General features: G+C 43.8%; 3 protein-coding genes across 6 annotated transcripts in view; 1 reads left to right on the top strand and 2 right to left on the bottom strand.

Annotated features, from left to right (window-relative positions):
• The window catches only part of KIF15 (kinesin family member 15), a 70,806-nt gene extending 64,728 nt beyond the window's left edge, over positions 1 to 6,078 (bottom strand). The window contains exon 1 of one of the 3 annotated variants that reach the window (XM_059160655.1): positions 5,760 to 6,078. In XM_059160655.1, the coding sequence (XP_059016638.1) occupies positions 5,760 to 5,778 (19 nt within the window). In that variant the 5' untranslated portion in view covers positions 5,779 to 6,078. The remainder of the gene's footprint in view (positions 1 to 5,759) is intronic. The other 2 variants (XM_059160653.1, XM_059160654.1) reach the window with 2 other exon arrangements.
• On the top strand, positions 5,973 to 12,048 carry KIAA1143 (KIAA1143 ortholog). Of its 2 annotated transcripts, XM_059160662.1 has the most exons (4): positions 5,973 to 6,146; positions 9,059 to 9,120; positions 9,562 to 9,704; positions 10,602 to 12,048. In XM_059160662.1, exons 1-4 carry the CDS (start codon positions 6,039 to 6,041, stop codon positions 10,814 to 10,816), a joined length of 528 nt encoding a protein of 175 aa, XP_059016645.1. In that variant the 5' UTR covers positions 5,973 to 6,038; the 3' UTR covers positions 10,817 to 12,048. The 2 variants fall into 2 exon arrangements, with proteins under 2 accessions (XP_059016645.1, XP_059016646.1); XM_059160663.1 differs by lacking the exon at positions 9,059 to 9,120 and having other exon boundaries at positions 5,976 to 6,146; positions 9,560 to 9,704.
• Positions 12,049 to 12,901: 853 nt separating this feature from the next.
• Positions 12,902 to 22,639, bottom strand: ZNF501 (zinc finger protein 501). The gene is made up of 3 exons (XM_059160661.1): positions 20,461 to 22,639; positions 18,077 to 18,151; positions 12,902 to 14,758 (listed from the first exon to the last, which is right to left on the bottom strand). The coding sequence occupies exon 3, from the start codon at positions 14,345 to 14,347 to the stop codon at positions 13,532 to 13,534; it is 816 nt and encodes a 271-aa protein (XP_059016644.1). The 5' UTR covers positions 14,348 to 14,758; positions 18,077 to 18,151; positions 20,461 to 22,639; the 3' UTR covers positions 12,902 to 13,531.
• Between the last annotated feature and the right edge of the window lie 87 nt (positions 22,640 to 22,726).

Raw genomic sequence — 22,726 nt, 5'->3', positions numbered from 1 at the left:
CAGAGAGCCCCATGGGGGGGATCGATCCCAGGACCCTGAGACATGACCTGAGCTAAAGGCAGAGGCTTAACCCCCTGAGCCACCCAGGCACCCCTCCAATGTAAAATTTCTTGATTTTGATCACTGATTAGCCAACAGAATACTCCTATTCACAGTAATTACTCACTGAAGTATTTTGTGGTAAAGGTATCCATTTTACTCTCAAATTGCTAATAAAAATTATGTATAGAGGGAGGGTGAGGGAAGAGGGAGAGAGAATGATAAAGCGGATGTGGCAAAATACAAAATGGTTAATATGGGTAAAGAGTATTATGCATGGGGGCGCCTGGGTGGCTCAGTGGGTTAAGCCGCTGCCTTCGGCTCAGGTCATGATCTCAGGGTCCTGGGATCGAGTCCCACATCGGGCTCTCTGCTCGGCAGGGAGCCTGCTTCCTTCTCTCTCTCTCTCTCTGCCTGCCTCTCAGTGTACTTGTAATTTCTCTCTGTCAAATAAATAAATAAAATCTTTAAAAAAAAAAAAAAAAAAAAAAAAAGAGTATTATGCATGGATTATGCATGTACTACTCTCACAATTTTTCTGTAACTTTAAATTATAGCAAAATGAAAAGCTATTAAATAAGGATATGTACATATCATAACAAGTCAGTCCTCTGTTCAAAACTCCACAGTGGTTGTCCATCTCAATCAGAGTTAAAAGGCAAAGTTCTTTTTTTTTTTTTTTTTAAGATTTTATTTATTTATTTGACAGAGAGAGAGAGATCACAAGCAAGCAGAGAGGCAGGCAGAGAGAGAGGGGAAGCAGGCTCCCCACTGAGCAGAGAGCCCAATGTGGGGCTCGATCCCAGGACCCTGAGATCATGACCTGAGCCGAAGGCAGAGGCTTAACCCACTCAGGTGCCCCAAAAGACAAAGTTCTTAGAACCGCCTAAAGGAGCCTACATGATCTAGTGCACCTGCCTCCCCCATGACCACCTCCACAACTCCTTGGAGTGTAATTTCCTATTACACTCCTTGTTGCACTTCAACCAAACTAGATTTCTTGTTTCTAGAACAAGTCACACTTTGGGACCTTCATGCATGCCGTAAAGGCATCCACGCACGCTTCTGCCTGGAACACTTCCTCCGCCATTTACTTAAGTATTGTCTTCTCAATAGGGCATTCCATGACCTCGCATTATGGGAAACACCAGCTTATCTCCCTACCCACCCACCCACCTATCACCCTAACTCCTTTCCCTGGCCCTATTTTCCCCAAAGGACTGACTGCCATCATAATATATATTAGTCTACTCTCTTTCTCTTCCAAAATAACTGTAAAGCATTGTCTAGAGCAGTGCCTGACACACAGTGAACAGTCAGTAAATCTTTGAATGAATGAATACTAAGAGATCAGAAAAAAAACCTTAATTTCTATTCTTTCTATTGTTTATTTCTATTCTTCCTTTCATAGCAGAGAGGCTCAAAGTAAATTTTTGCCACTGAACAACTGCTCTGGAAACCACCCTTTGCAGCTATACCCTCAAGCAAATGAATGTCTGTGAAGTGAAATAGATCAGATTGTCCAATTCCCCACCTGCCCTTCAACTCTCTACAAGAGTTGGCAGCAAAGAAAGAGTCCCTCTGTACTTTTAGCAAAAATAAAAGCAAATAAGAATGCCAGAATACGAAAGGAAGGCTTTCATGTTAGGAAAGCTTAAGTCTGATCCTTATGAAGAGTTGGGGAAAGAGGAAAACAGAGATTAGAACAGATGATGTGAGCAGGGGTCACATATCCTGACAGCAGAAAAGGTAAGCAAAAAATACAAAGGCTTGAGTCAGACAAGTATTCACATAGTTCCAGAGGTTGTAGGGGGAAGAAGTTCAAAACACACTTCTACACCTCAGCTATCTAAAGGCAGTGTACCACGCTATGGGGCACCTGGGTAGTTCAGTTGGCTAAGCGTCTTCCTTTGGCTCAGATCATGATCTCAGGGTCCTGGGATCGAGCCCTGAATTGGGCTCCCTGCTCAGCATGGAGTCTGCTTCTCCCTCTGCCTCTGCCCTTTTCCCCAGCTCATGCTCGCTCTATAATAAATGAAAGATCTTTAAATATTAAAGAAAAATAAAGGCATTGTACCACACTAAAAGCAGTCAACCTTTAATTCTATATAAATGATGAATAAGTCATCTCTTTATCACTGCTGTGGTATGAATGTTTGTATCTCCCCAAAATTCATATGGCGATAGCCTAAACCCCAGGTTGTGGTATTAGGAGGTGGGGACCCCTGGAAAGTGATTAGGTCTTGAAATCAAGGCCCTCATGATTGACACTGGTATCCTTATAAAAGACACTCTAGGTAGCTCCTCCCTTCCACCATGTGAGATTATACCAAAAAGAGAGCATCGGTGAGGAAGTAAGCCCTCACCAGACACCAAATACGCAGACACCATGATCTTAGACTTCCCAGACTCCAGAACTATGAGAAATAAATGTCCACTGTTTAAAAGCCACCAGTTTATGGGGCGCCTGGGTGGCTCCGTGGGTGAAAGCCTCTGCCTTCGGCTCAGGTCATGATCCCAGAGTCCTGGGATCGAGCCCCGCATCGGGCTCTCCGCTCAGTTGGAAGCCTGCTTCCTCCTTTCTCTCTGTCTGCCTCTCTGCCTACTTGTGATCTCTATCTGTCAAATAAATAAATAAAACCCACTGAGACCCAGACTTGTGCTTAAGGCCATGATGGAGTAACAGACTGGATTGACTGCCCTGTCTTAAGTAACTAGGAAACTGGGAAAAAACACACAGTAAGTTTCAGACACTGGACAACAGACAGCACAGTCAAGTGGCCCTGAGAGTGGGAAACAAAGGCAGTGAGCCCTTCCAGTTGCCCCAGCTCAACTGCCTAGAGATTCCAGTCTGAAGTGGAGGGAGGGGAGTCCGTATAGCACGTGGTGGTCTAGTCAAGTCGAGAAGATACCGGATGAACATGTGTTACAACTTTTTTTGTAAACCTAAATTACTCCAAAATGAAATGTTTACTAAAGAAAAGAAAAAAGCCAAGTTAGTAAGCCAATAGTGAGATAAAATGAAACCAAAAATTACACAGAGGTAGATAGTTCTAGCATTAAGCCTAATTGAGTTCTGAGGCAATGCTGTCACCGAGAAATGCTGCCGTTTGCACCCAGGCATTCAGGATCCAGAGCTCATACTCTTTTTCTTTTTTTTAAGATTTATTTATGTATTTATTTGACACAGAGAGAGAGAGATCACAAGTAGGCAGAGAGGCAGGCAGAAAGGGTGGGGGAAACAGGCTCCCTGCTGAGCAAAGAGCCTGATAGGGGGCTCGATCCCACGACCCTGAGACCATGACCTGAGCAGAAGGCAGAGGCTTAACCCACTGAGCCACACAGGCGCCCCCAGAGCTCATACTTTTAACCCCCTCAGTATGCTGTATCTTAAGCAAAGGATAAACAGAATACAAAAATTCATCATGTGGCTGCTGCCAAAGGTTGACACAAGGGTCCTTCATTGTAAAATTCTTTTAGCTCTGAGTTCTTCGATTCAACTACTTTAAAATATGTTGAGGAATATTTACAGCAGCTTTATTCATAATCATCCATCTAGAAACCCAAAAGTACATCAAAAGAATAAACAAGGGGCACCTGGGTGGCTCAGTGGGTTAAGCCGCTGCCTTCGGCTCGGGTCATGATCTCGGGGTCCTGGGATCGAGTCCCGCATCGGGCTCTCTGCTCAGCGGGGAGCCTGCTTCCTTCTCTCTCTCTCTGCCTGCCTCTCAGTGTACTTGTAATTTCTCTCTGTCAAATAAATAAATAAAATCTTAAAAAAAAAAAAAAGAATAAACAAATTGTGGTATATTACCAGGATGGAACACTCAGCAGCAATGTAAAAGAATTACCTGCTGCAGATGACATATAAGCAGTGCTCAGATGTAAGCTTGAGTAGAAAGCCAAAACAAAAAGATAAATACTGTACCATTTACATGATAGGCAAAACTAGTCAACAGTGATGGAAATCAGTATAGTTGCTAACTAGGAAGGATCCCAGAAACTTTCTGGGCACAAAAATCATTTTTTTTTTTTAAGATTTTATTTATTTATTTGACAGAGATCACAGGTAGGCAGAGAGGCAGGCAGAGAGAGAGGAAGGGAAGCACGTTCCCCACCGAGCAGAGCCCGTTACAGGGCTTGATCCCAGGACCCTGGGATCATGACCTGAGCCGAAGGCAGAGGCTTTTAACCCATTGAGCCACCAGGTGCCCCACAGAGATCATTCTATTTCTTGTTCTTGGTGGCAGGGACAAGTGTGTATTCATGTAAAATTCATCGCATAGGACATCTGGGTGGCTCAGTTAAGCGGCTGCCTTCCGCTCAGGTCAGGATCCCAGGGTCCTGGGTTGGAACCCCTTGCTCAACAGGGAGGATACTTCTCCCTCTGCCTGTTCCTCCCCCTGCTTGTGCGCGCTGTTCCTCCCCCTGCAAGAACAGAAGAGTTCCCCCATGGAAACAATCATTTTCACACATGGGAGTTATCAATACCCTTGTTCTCATCACTTCCCAGAAAGTGATGTACACAGGCCAGACAGAGTTCTTTAATAGACAGTGACCTACAAACATCACTTTCCATTATGTAAGCAGATGCTCTAATTATATCACAGATATCAAATTCTCTTGTTTGAGTCCAGATTTGCAGAACAAATACTGTGGTTGTGCAGGAACCCCAGTGCACATTTCAGTCCAAAAACTTAAAAATTTTTGTGCTACTATTCCCTGCATACTGAAAATGATAAGAGAAACATTTTAGGCGGAAAAAGAGAGCACGGTGAGTAGGCAGTGAGTAGTGTGATGACCTAGACAGTTAATGAAACAACAAAGACATCGGAACACAATTACAAATGACTGCTTGAAGCATTAACATTGTCGAAAGTCTCCTTAGAGCCCCAAAATTCAGTTTCTCCAACCTAACACAGGCCTCTCCTCATTACCAAATAGTACCATTCACCGAGATCCACCGAATTAGCTCAAAATCGGCTTTAAAAAACAAGATTCCTTAAAGGATTAGGAAACGTAAGAGACGGACCACGTAAACAAGAACGGCAAAAGACTAAGATTTTAGTGAAAAATAAGGGTTTAAATTTAGTGAGGTTTTATCAAAAGCGAAAACTGGCAGTGCTCCCCTCCAAGAAAACAGGAAGAAACCGACGGGTCCCCTTGAAAAGAAAATAGGGATTTGTGATAACCCTGGGCTTATCTAAAGAGATTCGAAAGCAAGCCCTCCAGAAGAGAAAGATGTGCTTGGAACAGGAGTAAGTTCTCCCCTTCAGGATAGTCAGTAGTGTGGAAATACGCAGAAGGTGGTGAGAGCCAGAAGGAGCGGAGAACCTCAGGCAGGGATAAGTACAGGCAGCCCCACTCGGGACACCGGAATAGGGCAGCGACGAAAGAGCAGAACCGAGAACGGGAAGGAAGAAACCTGCAGGTCCCGGGCGCAAGCTCCTGCAGGAGGGCTCTCTGGTTCACCGCTCAGCCCAAGCGTCTACCACTGTGCCTGGCTCGTGACACGGGCCCAATACACAGATGGAAGGGAAGACAAGTGTTCCAGCCAAACACTGTCTGTCTGAGGGACACAGAGATCCCAAACGCCCCGCGCCGCTCAGTCCGCTCCTGCCCTTCACTCCCAGCCGGGAACCCTGGGCGGGGAGGGCCGCCCTTCACTGCTGTATCTAGGGGCCGGGACGGGGTCATGAAGCCCGGGGGTCTTTACTTACTTTTGCAGCCGGGCGCCATGGCGCCCTCACCCCTGAATCCCGAGACCAGCGCACCGGATACCCTCACTTGCAACCGCGCGAGGCGCCGAGATTCCGCCCGCTCAAGATGGCCGCAAATTTGAATTTGGCGCTCGGGTCGAACGTTGACGCCAGCAAGGAGGCCGCCATGTTGCCCGGCCTCTGGCCAGGGGGCGTGGACGACGTGACGTCACGAGCAGGCGCCGTCGCCAATGTACCGTCACCAGGCGGCTCCGGGATCCTGTTTTCCCCCGAGCAGCTATGAGCAAGCGGAACCAGGTTTCGTACGTGCGGCCAGCCGAACCGGCGTTCCTGGCTCGCTTCAAGGAACGGGTCGGCTACAGGGAGGGCCCTACCGTGGAAACCAAGGTGAGCCCAGGCCAGTCGCGTTATCTCAGAAACGCCTTTCCACTTCCGGCTTCTGTCTTGACTTGGAGGCCGGGCAGTGAGGGATCCCTCCTCTCAACCTGTGCCCAGCCCAGAATCCGGATGGGCCTCAGTCCCCAGGCTGGTCTTCAAACAGGTATAGTTTGGTATGCCCAGGAAGATGTTTGTCGTTTATCTTAGTGCTGTTGTGTTCTTGGAAATGACTTCACCCCGGTAGAGCGCTTTGTCCCTGGGAGATGGTTAAAGGATCACTTTTCTCTCTCGTATTATTTGCTAAACCCAAAACCTATAGTTAGCAGGGTGAGTGGTAACTTAGTCCTGTGTTCCAGATAAAGAAACAGAGGCCACTCGATCAAATGATCTGATGTCCTAAGCCTGGAGTCCGGAGCATCTTTGGGAGAGTGCCTTGGATCCATTTTTTTTTTAAAGATTTTATTTATTTATTTGACAGAGAGAGATCACAAGTAGGCAGAGAGGCAGGCAGAGAGAGAGGAGGAAGCAGGCTCCCCGCCGAGGAGAGAGCCTGATGCGGGACTCGATCCCAGGACCCCGAGATCATGACCTGAGCCGAAGGCAGCGGCTTAACCGACTGAGCCACCCAGGCGTCCCGCCTTGGATCCATTTTTATGCTTTGTTTTTTACCGCCCCCCCGCAAAAAAGCATATTTAAGAATATCCTGGATCTAGGGGCGCCTGGGTGGCTCAGTGGGTTAAGCTACTGCCTTTGGCTCGGGTCATGATCTCAGGGTCCTGGGGTCCTTCTGCTCAGCAGGGAGCCTGCATCCCTCTCTCTCTCTCTCTCTCCGCCTACTTGTGATCTCTCTCTCTGTCAAATAAATAAAATATTAAAAAAAAAAAAAAAAGAATATCCTGGACCTAAGAATAGGAGCTTCAGGAAAGAGCAACACCTGGACAGTTTAGGGATGAGGATCCGTGGGAATCAACTTCCGAGCCCTCCCAGGGTCCAACTGGTTCACACCAAAACCTGCCCTACTTCTTTTAATGGGAAGAGACTGTTAGGCTTAGGGATTGTGTGGCTAAATAAAGAATTATTTAGCACTCTGTGTCTACTACTTTCACTAATACCCACTCCCCAAGTCACTTAGAGCTTAGTAAAGGAAACAAGATGGACTTGTGTGAAATTACTCAAGCCAGTGAGTATGTGCTAAATCCAGACTTTGTGCCGAGCTCTGAAAGGACAAAGAGATCGATCTCCAAAATACTGTATTCTTTTAAAACCTTCCTTCCTGCCTCCTCTCTGCCTTCACAGGTTACACTTCTGTGAACCTCTTCAAAACCCCTCCGAACGGTTACTTTTCCTCTGTGTTTCTCTTCACTTTGCCCATATCTGGGGTATTCATCATTTTGCAGTGCAACTACTTGCTTTCCTGGGTATCTCCAACACTAAACCTAACTCTCGAAGTTAGTATCTTAATCTTTCTGTATTTTCCCAGCACCTGGCACAGTGCCTTGCACCAGGTAGTAGGTGACCATTTGTATTGACTGTGCTTATCAGGCAAGACCTCACGGAGGAAGGGCTACTTAGATTGAATTTTGAGAATGGGTAAGACAGCAGGTAGAGATGGGAGGAAGGATGGATGAAAGTGTAGAGATAGTGAGTCCGTGGGGTACCTGGCTGGCTCAGTCAGTGGAGCATGTGACTCTTGATCTCAGGGTTGTAGGTTGGAGCCATACATTGGGTGTTAGAGATTGCTTAAAACTAAAATCTTAAAAAGAAAAAATGATGGTCAGTCTTGGACTGTGTATAGAGGTGATTGAGGAACTGTTGGAGGGGGAGACCACATGGCCTATTCAGTAGCCGCCAAGGAGCCATTTTTGGGTAGAGATAACATGATCAGGGAGTAACTGATTCCTCAGGCCCCAAAACAGTGAGAATGACAAAGAGGATGAGGTTTGAGGAAAGAGACATGGATTTAGCAATGAGGAGAATATGAGACCTTTTTATCGTTTGCTTGAGGTCCTTGTGATGATCATGTGTACATAGTTAATAGTTAACACCTTGAAGATTCTAGCTTGGAATGCTATTTTAGGAGAACTTGGGGTGGGGGCACTTTCCAATTCATATCAGTGATTTAGACTGACTGACTTAATTAAGAGACTTTTCCATAGAGGGTTAACCCCTGTTTCTGTGTTTGAGAAACCAGCGTTCTAGTGATGTGCTAACAAAAAGAAGAGTTTCATGGGAAATGATTATATAATTGAATTAAATGTCCTTATTCACATTCTTGAGTGTTAATTCAGGAGTGGCTTTGAACAGTCACTGTTTCTTTGACCATTTCTCTTATTTTCTGGCCAGTCATAGAAACAAAAAGAGAGGAGCAGAATTAGTGATTCTCAAGCTAATGAACCCGAGAATTTTTTTTTTAAAGATTCTATTTTTAGGGGTGCCTGGGTGGCTCAGTCGGTTAAGATCTGCCTTTGGCTCAGGTCATGATCCCAGGACCTGGGATCAAGCCCTGCGTCGAACTCCTTGCTCAATAGGAAGCTTGCTGCTCCCTCTGCCTGCCGCTCCCCCTGCTTGTACACTCGCTCGCTCTCTGACAGATAAATAAAATCTTTTTTAAAAGTATTTTAAATAGGTAATTCCATGTTAATAGATAATTCCTAGGCATTATACAAATATATTTTTGAGTAAAAAAGTTGGAGGGGCCTTTTATGGTATCTGTCATTTTTCAAAATTCTGAATCAACTGGCCAAAGGTTAACCCTTGTTACATATATATACTGAATACATGGTTTCTATTGGTATTCTCTGTGCTTTTTTATGTTGGGGAAATTTCATAAAGAAAAGAAAGCAAGTCACATAGTAACTATGTACAGTGTTCTGTTTGTATACAGAATGTTTTCTATACTTTCTCATTCTTTATACACTTAGAAAACAGCTGAGAGGATGCCCACCAAACTGAAGCCCTTGGAAGGGAAGAGAGATCATCAGAGGTGGGGGAGAGACATCCTTTTACTTGCTGCTTTCTCTACTTTGAGGTTATTTTTTTTTTGGTCAGGCTTTGAGAAGAGATGGAAGTGAAAACAGTTGATGAGAGCAGAGAGAACAGTTGTGGTTCAGCAGGCCCTGAGGAAGCTGGGAATGCTCGCAGTCCATGAAACCAAAGCCCCTGCCGCTGGGAACTGCGTGCTGGGGTCCTACTGTGAAGGAAATTAATCCCTTTGGGCAGGCACTGCAGGGTAACTGGCCAGTAGACCTCTTTCTGAGAGTGGCAAGGTTAGGCCCTTAAGAGTTACTTGAAAATTCTTTGCCAAATATATTTATTGATTCAAGTTACCCTTGTCAGTCAGTCATCACAGTGTGTCACGGAGATAACAGTTGTATTCGGTTCAAGATCAGCAGCCTCCATATTGTGTTTGTGTTTTCTCCTAGAGAATCCAGCCTCAGCTCCCAGAGGAAGATGGTGATCACAGTGACAAAGAAGATGAACAGCCCCAAGTGGTGGTTTTAAAAAAGGGAGACCTGTCAGTTGAAGAAGTCATGAAGATTAAAGCAGAAATAAAGGCTGCCAAAGCAGGTATGTCCGAAAGTAATCTGGTTTTTCTAACCTTGTAGAGAGCCTGGAATATGAAATTGTCGTATATAATAGTATGATATGTTCGAAGGAGAGAGTCCTAGGTTCAACCTTGGCTTTAACTCACACCAGGTATGTGATCCTCAACGAGTTATTTCGCCTCCCAACCTCAAGTACCTCATCAGTAAAATGGGGACTTACAATGGTACCTATCTTACTGGGTTGTTATGAGGATTAAGTGCAAATTTAAATTAAAATATCCTGTTTTCGGGATGCCTGGGTGGCTCAGTTGGTTAAGCAGCTGCCTTCGGCTCAGGTCATGATCCCAGCGTCCTGGGATCGAGTCCCACATCGGGCTCCTTGCTCCGCAGGGAGCCTGCTTCTCCCTCTGCCTCTGCCTTCCACTCTGTCTGCCTGTGCTCGCTCTCGCTCTCTCTGACAAATAAATAAATAAAATCTTTTTAAAAAAAAATCCTGTTTTCTTAAAAAAAAAAAAAAAGATGATTAGGTTTACACGTCAGTCAACAGAGGTGTATTTAATAAGTGCCTGAGGTGAACTATGCTATATGGTATAGTTTTCATGTTTCCTAAATACTTATTACATTGCTTTAAGGAAAAATGCTGGAGTTCCAAACAATCATTTTTCATAATACATAAAAATACAGCCTGATTGTCATTCATTGCGGACTGGCAATATGATGGACTGCTTTAGGAAATGAATTTTTATTAAGGGACTGCATGTCTTGTGGGTGTAGCTAGAAAATAGAAACAGTGGAGAAGGCTGGACTGAACTGACTCAGAACATCCTTAAATGCCATCTGAGATGTTCTTGCCATTGGAGTCTCTAATAAAGACAAAATAATGAGAGAAGAAAGTTCCTTAACTTTGTTTTTGCTGCAGATGAAGAACCGGCTGTAGTTGATGGGAGAATTATGTATCGAAAACCAGTCAAGCGTTCCTCGGATGAAAAATATTCAGGTCTAATAGCAAGCTCGAAAAAGAAGAAGGCAAATGAAGATGAAATAAATAAGCAGGACTCAGTTAAAAAGAACTCACAAAAGCAAGTCAAAAACAGTTGCCTCCTTTCTTTTGACAATGAGGATGAAACTCAGTAAGTGTAAATATTTTGGACTTAAGTCTTCCTTAAGAGTATATAGGTTGTTTTCTAAAGTAACACTTTTTTATTTCTATTTAAAGATGACACAAATTCATTATAGAAAATTCACAGGGGCACCTGGGTGGCTCAGTGGGTTGAAGCCTCTGCTTTCCGCTCTGGTCGTGATCCCGGGGTCCTGGGATCGAGCCCTGTGTCGGAGCCTGCTTCCTCCTCTCTCTCTGCCTGCCTCTCTGCCTACTTGTGATCTCTGTCTGTCAAGTAAATAAATAAAATCTTTCAAAAAAAAAAAAAAGAAAATTCAGAAAAAAATGAGTATGATAAAAATTTTATCTATCAATACCCCTTTGACATGAGGCTAACTCTGTAGATATTAACTATTATTAACATTTTGGAACTCCCACGTGTGGGGTATGTATGTATGTAAATTATATTTTTTAAACAAAATTGAGATTATTTTGTGTATGTTTTCTGTCCTGCTTCTCACATGACATTATATTCTGAGCATTTTTCCAGACCGGTAAAATTCAGAAACTTAATTGCTGTAGAGGATTTTGTCATTGAACAGAGCACCTATTGCATCTTCATTAGCAGAAGCCCACTTTCGAGGAAGATGATAATATGCCTAGTTAAGAATACCTCCCCAGCTCCTGCTAAAGGTAGCTATATCACAGCTCTGGCAATTTGAGAAATAAAAATGGATCTTGTACAAGTGAGCTTCCAACACAAGTGTCTTGACAGAAGAGAGGATCTAATGTATAACATGGAGACTGTAGTTAATACACTGTAGAAAAGAGAGATACAAGTAGAAGTCTGCTTTATAAAGCTACAAGGTGTTTGATACAAGAAAGCAGATCTGGCAAGCTTGAACCTTTGTCCTTCTGTCTACATCCTGCTACATCCAGGAGCACATACATGAAACCTAGGAGTACTAGGTGCTCTGTTTTTTTTGGCCTAAGGAAGGCAGATCCTTTCTGTGGCTGGTTTAGTGGAAAGACTCAAGGCACTTGGATCCTGATAGCATGTTTCAAGGAGCTACTGCACCACCCACGGACTGCCAACCTCAGGACTTGATACATGAGAATAAACCAAAAACTGTAGTCAGTAATACTGCTTGCTGACACCTGAGAATTCAATGTCTCCTGCCCTCCTATTCCCTTAAGAGACCCCCTTTAGTCTTGTGCTCCAAGAATCTGTCAGCCTCAAAAATAAAAGCCAATTATTTTACCAGCATTATGGGCTTATTTGAGAATAGTGGATGATTGCAATTCAGGACATACAGGCTACAACAAAACTGTAGGCAAGTCAGAAAAACAAAGGAGGGAACTGCTCATTTATAGAGGGAAGGGGGAATTGGAGGAGTTGTTACAAACAAAATGTCCTTTGGAGTACACTGGGGGTTTGAAACGTAATGGCTTTTCATTGGCTGAGCTGTGGCCATCTCATTGGCTAGGCTATTGTCAGGCAAGGAGATAATCTTCCTTCTTCCTGCTTGGGGTTAGTAAAGTAGGCTTCTTGTTAGGAATGCAAGGTGTGGCTCTTTCTGTTGGTTCTGCAAAGGACTGCAAGGTATGATACGTTTAAGTTCCCCCTTCTGGCCTCCCAATTCTATTTTAAGTGACATTTTCTTTATTTAGTTTCACAAATTTGAAACAAATACAGCCACATAGTAATCAACATGCTTATGTTTTCTTCCATTTCCACCCCTCTTTATTCACATATGACTTCTCCTTACCAACTCTCCCTGCCCCCACCACAAACACACAAAAGTCCTACAATGCAAGTTTTTATTTAGTTAGTGTCATCAAGGCTTCCCTGTTCATGGGAAAGAGAGGTCTAGAGCTTCACATGAACTAAGATCCAACAGCGGAGGTATCCAAATCTTAGCAAGCTCTTCTGGGTACCCAGAAGTACACTTCACAATGTCCAATCAAATTCCAATATTTTTTTTTCTCTGATTAAATCTTCATTTTCTTGAGGATAAACTGGTCTTAAATTGTATTCTATTTAAATCGACATAGTTTTAATAACTTTCTGTAGAGTAAGCATGAAATCATAGCCCAATTTCAAGAATGTTCTTTAAAAAAAAAAAAAAAAGTTCTGGGGCGCCTGGGTGGCTCAGTCGTGTCTGCCTTCGGCTCAGGTCATGATCTCAAGAGTCCTGGGATCGAGCCCCGCATTGGGCTCCTTGCTCTGCCGGAGGCCTTCTTCTCCTTCTCCCACTCCCCCTGCTTGTGTTCCCTCTCTCACTGTGTGTCTGTCAAATAAATAAAATCTTTAAAAAAAAAAAAAGTTCTTAAAAAACACATTGAGAACCAAAAACTAATGCTGTACTTTGCTTGTTTTCAGTAGCCAGATTTATATACCTTGGGAACATCTATGGCTCAAAACCAATGAATGGTAGTTATTTATTACATACAACTCATTTTATTATCAAGACAACCCTAGTAAGTATCCTCATTCTTCTTCTGAGGAGGATGGGAAAAACAGGCTCAGAAGGATCCAGTCTTATACCCGTTGAGTGGCAAAGAAGTCATCAAACTCAAGACTGTCTAGTTCTGAGTCTACTTTCTTAACTTTCAGGACACCTTGCGTCTTGTTCAACGTACAGAATGTTCATCCTGGCTGAAGATTGAGCCTTAAAGTCCTAAGAATTTGGGGGCGGGTAGCAATGGCATTTTCATAGACTCTTTCCGCACTGGTTATACGCCAGGTTTTATTCTCCAGCATGAAGCCTCTGATGTCGAACAAGTGCCGAGCTGTGCCTGAAGGATTTCCCACATTCAGCACATTCGTAAGGTTTTTCTCCGGTGTGAATTCTGTAATGTTCACTAAGGTGTGCCTGTTTGCGGAAAGTTTTTTCACACTCGCTACACTTGTAAAGTTTCTCTCCAGTGTGAGTTCTCTCATGTTCAACAAGGGAGGAGTTCTGAGTGAAGGCTTTACCGCATTCCGCGCATGCGTAAGGCTTCTCTCCTGAATGAATTCTCTGATGCTGCATGAGGCATGCACTCTGGTTAAAGGCTTTCCCACATTCATTACACTTATAAGGTTTATCTCCAGAGTGACTTCTCTGGTGACGGGTAAGGCAAATGCTTTGACTAAAGGCTTTACCACATTCGGTGCATTTATACGGTTTCTCTCCGGTATGAATTCGCAGGTGTTTGATAAGGGATGGACTCTGACAAAAGGCTTTGCCACATTCTGTGCATTTATAGGGTTTCTCTCCAGTATGAATTCTCAGATGCTGGACAAGGATTGCTTTCGTTTGAAAGGCTTTCTCACATTCATTACATTTATACGGTTTCTCTCCTGTGTGAATCCTCAAATGTTGAGTGAGATTTGACTGTTTACGGAAACAAGTTCCACATTCACTACACACATAGGGCTTCTCTCCCGTGTGAATCCTCTGATGCTGGGTAAGAGATGATCTCTGAGTAAAGAATTTTCCACATTCTCTACACTTTGAAGGTTTCTTCTGCATGTTAAGTCTCTGAGGGTTCATTTGCAGTGAAATCTGTCTAGAACTCATGCTGCTTGTGACACAAGGGATGTCTGTCCAGTAGGTGCAGGTTTAGAGGAAACTGTCTTTCAAATTCATGACACTTACAAGGAACTTTCTCAAAGATAGTTATGGTTACAGTAAAACTGTCCTGGGAAAGCTCTGGGTGTTTATGTGTGCATGTATTGTCCCTTCAGGCATTCCTACAGGATACCCCTCTTCCTTCTTCAGGATGTTTCCTTCTCCAAACGCAAACCCTGGACAACCAGGTTTTCTGACCCTGCATGTCTTCCAAAAGTCACTTAACACTTGCATCAGACTTCATCTTCTTGTTTGAAAAAAATATCACCAAGGAAAATGTCCTCTGTGCAAAACGGGGGACCTGCATTGTGGAATCTTTACTTTATCCTCTTCTCAATAATTGAGATAGATCACAGTGACCTGGAGAAAAAAATAGATAATAGAAAAGATTTAAGTAGTGACAAATGTTGGGAAACCTATAAAATTCCCTATTATGATTGATTCTGGAATACTTAAGTACTAAAAACGGATCCAGGTAATTTAGGATCATCCAGAGTGATAAATAGTAGAATGTGAAAAGGGTAAGTATACTGGGGCACCTGGGTGGCTCAGTGGGTTAAAGCCTCTGCCTTTGGCACAGGTCATGGTCCCAGGGTCCTGGGATTGAGCCCTGCATCAGCCTCTCTGCTCAGCAGGGATCCTACTTCCTCCCCTCTCTCTGACTGCCTCTCTGCCTAGTTGTGATCTCTGTCAAATAAATAAATAAAATATTTTTTAAAAAAAAGATAAGTACACTAATCTTGGGTAAATTAGTTTTAATGGAAAAATACTACCTATCTACAGTCTATTCAAAGAATAAGTGGAAAGTAATTACATTTCCTTAGGTTGCCTGTAAGCAGTATCTTGCTCATGCTTTTTGAGAAAGTACAGATTTGCATCATTGTGGTGGGGCACTTGGGAGGCTCAGTCGATTAAGTGTCTGACTCTTGGTTTTGGCTCAGGGTCCTGGGATCAGGCTCTGCACTCAGTGGGGAATCTGCTTCAGATTCTCTTTTCCTCTGCCCCTTTCCCCTCTCCTCTCTCTAAAAATAAATAAAAATTTTTAAAGGCTATCCAGGCTGTAACTTTTACTAGGTCCATCACACCAGTCCTTCCTATTCACTTGCCTTGATAAGTGTCTCTGGACCTCTCTCTCCAAAACATACCGCCTCTGTAGCTCTCCCGCTATGTCCAACTGGAAGATCTTTAGGTTTGAAAACTAGAGCCCTGCTTACTGAAAGAAAGTAAGATATCATTTTTATTTACAGGAAAAGTAGGATTGGGTTGGTCCTTGAGAAAGAGATTCCCAGAATCTGGCCCTCACCTTTGATATTAATGAAATGCTTCAGATTCTGATACACACTAATCAAATTCACAAAATGATGTAGAAAACAGTTACTTTACTGATCTACAATGAAAATTTTATATGCTCAATGTCCAGCTCCTTGACACACTCTCTCCACTACAAAAAAAAAAAAAACTATTAGGAACCAAATCACTGTCATCAGGATACTCCTTAGAACTTGAGAAAGAGAAATACTTAGATGATCTTAATGGCATCAGACTTTGAAACCCTGATGCTCCGAGAAAGGACACACAATCTGAGAACAGATATTCAGGTGCCAAACATCACCAATGTCTTCCCTGGATGGTGCTAGAGACACTGCCACATTCTGATTCTCTGAGGCCCCTTTTAATTTTAGTTTTTTAATATGTTATGCATAAATATAACCTCACTTTATAATAGATACTACAGAGGATATAGGATAAATTTAGTCATTTTTTATCACCATCCCACCCTAACAAAACAAAGCCCATTTCCCTCCCAGAGGTTATCATTAAGTTTAGAGTATATTCATTCAGTCTTTTTTCTTTTTTTTTTTTTTTAAGATTTTATTTATTTATCAGAGAGAGAGGGCGAGAGAGTGAGCACAGGCAGACAGAATGGCAGGCAAAGGCAGAGGGAGAAGCAGGCTCCCTGCCGAGCAAGGAGCCTGATGCGTTGGGACTTGATCCCAGGACGCTGGGATCATGACCTGAGCCAAAGGCAGCTGCTTAACCAACTGAGCCACCCAGGCGTCCCTCTTTTTTTTTTTTTTTTTTTTTTTTTTAAGATTTTATTTATTTATTTGACAGAGAGATCACAAGTAGGCAGAGAGGGGGAAGCAGGCTCACCGCTGAGCAGAAAGCCCAATGTGGGGCTCGATCCCAGGACCCTGGAATCATGACCTGAGCCAAAGGCAGAGCCACCCAGATGCCCCTTTTTCATCTTCTTTCTACATATTTTTATACACACACCATTTGATTCTCTCTACATAAATAAGATTATTCTATAGGTCCTTCTGTGCTATTTGCTTTTATTCCCCCCAACTAAAGAATGTGCCTTCAAGATGATTTCTACCCTGATCTACCCTGGCTAAGACTTATTTGGTACATATTGGTATTTCTGCACAAATTGTTTACAGTCAGAGACCAATCTGATTAGGCAGTACTGTACTGCACTGATTGTTAAATATATTGAGTACTTTTCCAGAACGTATCTATCTTTATCTTCTGTATAAACTTCCAGTGTAGATACAGTATATACAAAAGTTAATGCCAGGTGGTTTAAATAGCTGAACATAAAACCAAAACTCTAACCATGCTTTTATTTCCTTTATTTTTAGTGTCTCAAAATTGTTTTTTGGTTTGTTTGGGGTTTTATTGCCATACAAAAAATGCATACTCATTTTAAAAAACAGTCCACAGGGGCGCCTGGGTGGCTCAGTGGATTAAACCGCTGCCTTCGGCTCAGGTCATGATCTCGGTGTCCTGGGATCGGGCCCCGCATCGGGCTCTTTGCTCAGCGGGAGCCTGCTTCCTCCTCTCTCTCTGCCTGACTCTCCGCCTACTTGTGATCTTTCTCTCTGTCGAGTAAATTAATAAAATCTTAAAAAAAAAAAAAAAAAAAACAGTCCACAACAGAGATTACTTAAAATCCTACCATCGCATGAAAATACAGTTAGTTTTGTGACAATCTTTTCTTCTAAGCATCTCCCAGTGCATATACACATTCACAGACACACATGTACATATATTATGCATACTTATTAAACTAGACTGAATTCTTCAGGTCATAAATAGTCACAATCTATTCAGAGAATTCCCATAGCCTAAGAATCCAGTTCATAAAGTACTGTTCTTACTGAATTAGACAGATCCGTAGGCTCCATGTTGCCTTCTGATCTCCAGTAAGTTGCTAATACTTAGGCTTTTATTCCAAACAGAGCCAGGAGCCCATTCATATTCTCTGAGGAAACATTTAAATCACCTTTGCTATAAGTCTTCTAGTAATTTACTACCAGGTTTCCCACGTCTGACTGCTACCCCATTAAAGCATACCCTTAGCAGTTCAGTGAGTAGCTACCAGGTAACTGCACAGGGGGAGCTATTCTTGCTACAATTTAAGTACATGTGATATAAAATTAGTACATTCTCTGATCTGTCCTATAACCAATTACTCCATTGCCTGCTTCCACAATGGGCCACACTCACGCTGATTTTAATAAAGGGGAGGTCATTTCCAGTGGTTCTGCATTTTCAGTCTGCAGGGTTTAGGTGTAGTGGCCACTGGTGGGTCCCACTACAGGTCTGCCACCACTTTGGAATGAGCACCCCTGTAACAACCCATCCTGGGCTCTCTAGTTAGATTTCACTTACCCAGAGATAAGCTGTGAGGAACACAAGCGACACTAGTTTGTCTCCTGGGGCCTTCTTTTGAGGAAGGGCAGGAATCTGAGGCATGGAGGGAGGAGAAAAAAGCACCCATAAATTGTCAGCCTACTTCCTTCCTAGTCTGAATTCAGAGGAACTCAGGAATAGCCAATCCCTAATGAAATAACTATTTTAAGTCTGAGTGAAGAATATCATTATTCTCTTAAAAGACTATCACCCATGGGGTGCCTAAGTGGCAGAGTCGGGTGAGTGGTCGACTTGGGTTTCAGCTCAGGTTGTGATTTCAGGGTGGTGAGGTCCTGCAGTGGCCTCCAAGCTCAGTGTGGCATCTGCTTAATACTCTCAATATCTCCCCCTTTGCCCCCCACCTCAGGCACTCTCTCAAATAAGTAAATCTGAAAGAAAAAAAAAAAAAGTATCACCAATGACAAAAGTCAGTAAGTGGGTTGTCTTCCAAGAGACCTGACAATGCACAAAGAAAAGGGGCAGGTGCTCCTAAGGACTGTCCTGGGGTAAAATATCCTCCACAAGAGAGAAAGTTGGAGCCAAAGCCACCCCCCACCCCCCAAAAAAAAACTACTGGAAAAGCCATTGACTTCAAAAGTCAAAAACCAGGGTTATGGTAGAGGGCAATAGAACAAACATTGGCCTGAGTCAAGAAGTCTAGGTTTGAGTCTGGGCTCTGAATGTGTTCAATGACGTAAAGCTAGTCACTTGGTCTTATCTGTGATTTGTTTTCGTATCTGTGAAATGAAAGTGGAAAACTAGTACCAACATTCTGTGATCCTTGGATTCTAAAAACACATGGGAGGGGTACCTGGGTGGCTCAGTGGGTGAAAGCCTCTGCCTTCAGATCAGGTCATGATCCCAGGGTCCTGGGATGGAGCCCCACATCGGGCTCTCTGCTCAGCAGGGAGCCTTCTTCCCGCACCCCGCACCCCATCTGCCTCTCTGCCTACTTGTGATCTCTGTCAAATAAATGAAATCTTTAAAAAAAAAAATGGAAAAAGAGCAAAAACTTCAGTTCATCTTTGATTGAGGATGGTTATTCATTTATTTTAAAAATACTAACTGGTCAGGTACTATGTGTCAAACAAGGAGGTTAGTTAGCTCTTCTGAGAATAGGTTGAATCAACATCAAGGAAACTCCCCTACAGTAATCTTACCACAACCAGAGGTAGAGGAATTTCAGGAAAATAAGACCACATCTATGTGAAGCAGAATCGCCAAGAAAGGATGAGGGAATATTTTGGAAGATGTTAAGGACCCCTCCCAGGAGGAAAGCTTTTAAGAACTCCCTCTGAACACTAGTAAAAGACTGGTAACCAGTCTAATACATCCCAATCCACTAACATCCCTCTGTTTTTCACTGAACAAACTACTTCTTTTCAAACTTATACTCAACTTTAATATTCAGCTCAAATGTGAACCACTACACATCTTATAGGTGGATAATTCTTCACTTCCAAGGCCCTTTCTCCTCTGTAGTCTCAAAGAATTTTACGTGGCTCTACCATAGCACTTCCCATTTTTTAAAATTAACATATATTGTATTATTTGCCTCAGGATACAGATCTGTGAATCATCAGGTTTACACATTACACAGCACTCACCCTTCCCAATGTCCATAACCCAACCACCCTATCCCTACCTCCCCCCACCCCCCAGCAACCCTCAGTTTGTTTTGTGAGATTGTCTCTTAGGGTTTGTCTCCCTCCCGATCCCATCTTGTTCCATTTTTACCTTCCTTGCCCCCCAAACGACCCCCGCCCTACCTTTCAAATTCCTCATATCAGAGAGATTGTATGATAATTGTCTTTCTCTAATTTATTTATTTCGCTCAGCGTAATACCCTCCAGTTCCATCCTTCCCATTGTTTTGATGCTCTGATTACATGTCTTCCTCCGGTAAACTTAAAGTATGGCATGGGCTCTGGGACCAGAACTCTCTGGGTTTGAATCGCTGTTCTAGATTTATTTTCCAAGTGATCTTGGGTAAGTTACCTAACCTTCCTGAGGCTCTTTTTCAAATGTTATATGGAGTAGATAATAACTATTTCATACGGGTGTGATGATGCATAAATAATACATGGGAAGTATTTAGAAAAATCCCGTCAATAAATAGTATCTGGGGCGCCTGGGTGGCTCAGTGGGTTAAGCCGCTGCCTTCGGCTCAGGTCATGATCTCAGGGTCCTGGGATCGAGTCCCGCATCGGGCTCTCTGCTCAGCAGGGAGCCTGCTTCCTCCTCCTCTCTCTCTCTGCCTGCCTCTATGCCTACTTGTGATCTCTCTCTGTCAAATAAATAAATAAAATTTAAAAAAAATAGTATCTGTTATTACAGTACTGAGTCTACGTCTTCATACATTACCTGTTCTGTTGCTATTAGACAAGAGCTTAAAGGAAGTTGATAACTCTCACATATAGTCATTCAACCCGCGCAACTTTGTCAAGTGGCAAAGCAAGGAATAGCATTGGCTTCTGGAAATCTGACAACTGAAGCAATCAGAAGTTCACTTCCTCCCTTAAGTACATACAAACGGAACCCAGGTCTCCCGACTCCCAGAACAGGGCTCTCCAACAAGCTTCTCCCTTCCCTCTTCAGGGCCAGGTGGCTCTGACCCCTCGCTCCAAAGATTCTCGCGCGCCGGGAAGAGGAGCAGCCGCAGGCCAGCCCGGGCTCCGAGACCAAACCGGGCTGCGAGACCAGACCGTCGCACTCTAGCACGGCGCCTCGACGACGCACAGAGCGCTGCCCGCGGGCCTTCCGCCACACATAGCGGCACTCGGGCGTCGGAGACCCCGGGCAGCTCGGAGCCAGTCCCCACCGCGCCGGCGTGACGTCAGCAGCTCGCGCCGCGGGCAGAACACTATGGTCTCCTCTCTAGGAAGGCGGGAGCGGCTTCATCTCGGTGCTTCCTTCCCGGCCCAGAGCTGGGGGTTCAGCCCGACGCCGCAGACGCTGCTGCAGAAACAGCCCGCAAACCCACCTCGCCGCGCTCCTTCCCAGAGTAAGGAAACCGAACTGGAGACTCGTGGCAGACCACAAGTCGCTCTCACTACTCATTCTGCAACCTGGCCACACTGATCTTTCTAAAAACTCTTCCACGTCACTGCCTTTTGGAGGTCTTCCCAAAGGTTTCACAAAGCTGGCTTAACCTTCCTTACATTCTCACATGCCAGAAAGCTGGTTTCTTCACAGGAACCTCAACACCCTCTGCTTTAGGTTTTGTTCGACAACTGCCCCTGAGAACAGAAGAGCTCTGTTTTCAGCTTAAGTCCCAGATTGTCAGCGTGTAAACTTGGGCAAGTAATTTCTCTGTGCCGGTTTCCTGACTTAGAGAACATAAATAAATAATGGTACCGAATTTCAAAGGTTATCATAAAGATTAATGGGCTTAATGTGTGTAATTACTAAGACGTTCCAACATCTTTAAAAAGTTCAGTAAATGTTTGTTCTGTCACGCTCCGCAAATTCCAGCTCCAGTCCTCTGCATTGGCTTCAAGGGACCTTGCCAGCCCTCAAGGCCCTCATCCCCACTGCTGCAAAACTTCAGATCTTGCTGAGACTCGCACAGGGAATACTTGCACATACAGGCTCCTTTTGACAGTGTGTTCCTGGGATGAAGGCATGGGTAGCAGGGTACCTGATCCACTCCACTTCCAGGCATTCTTACGGATGTGCACGCTGTAGGAAATACGGTGGTCTGCTTACCATACCCCTACTGTACAATTCATAAGGAGCCCTCAGCAAACCCTTGAAAAAAAAAATGAATGAGATGCAGCAGAGAAGTTATCTGCTTAAACTTCCAGACTGGCTGGTTTAACACAATGAAGTCCCTTTAGGAGGCTGAAATTAGGAGTGTAGATGCTCCAGACTAAGGCCATTATTAACCCTGTTCAGCTAAAAGAGGACCCTTCGTAGAACTGTCAGCTGACATGACAAGAAACAGTAATGTTGAGCTCACCTTGCTTTTTACCAAGAGTCACATTCTCAGCACTTCTTTGGAATCAGATAGCAAGTTCCTCCTGTCCAATGCACCCCACCCCCACCAAGCCCTAACATCTCACAGGCCAAAGAGCCTAGGCCTAATCATTTTTTCCTAACTTTTAAGCTTCAAAGAATCCAAATCAGCAGGCTCTTCTGTGTAGGAACTAACTCTAGAGTGGGGTACCCTAAGTAGAGCAATTTACTAGAAACATTAGTCTGGGGCTTAACACAATTTGGGCTGAGCGTCTATCACTGAGGTGGGAAATGGGTGGGGAGACAGGCAGGGGAAGAGTGGACACCAAAAACATTCCACAAAACTAAAGTGACCTTAGCCCTGCAGTGGCCAGTAGCTAAAGGGGAGTGAAACTGAAGCCACCTGGAGTCAAAGCTAGACTTCTGCATTAAGTAGGCAGAAAGGTGAAATGAAAATGTAAAACCAACTTATTTTTCACACTCACACACTGGAAAGTCTGAGGGCAAAAAATCTCTTTGATTTAAAATGAGCTCCCAGGCTTGCCTGGCTGGCTCAGTTGGTAGAGCACAGGACTCTTGATTTAAGGGTTTTTTTTTTTTTTTAAAGATTTTATTTATTTATTTGACAGAGAGAAATCACAAGCAGATGGAGAGGCAGGCAGAGAGAGAGAGA

The sequence above is a fragment of the Mustela lutreola genome, chromosome 2 (assembly GCF_030435805.1).
Source record: "Mustela lutreola isolate mMusLut2 chromosome 2, mMusLut2.pri, whole genome shotgun sequence".
In the NCBI taxonomy this organism is placed as follows: domain Eukaryota; kingdom Metazoa; phylum Chordata; class Mammalia; order Carnivora; family Mustelidae; genus Mustela; species Mustela lutreola.
This window is presented reverse-complemented; position numbering and strand designations above follow the sequence as displayed.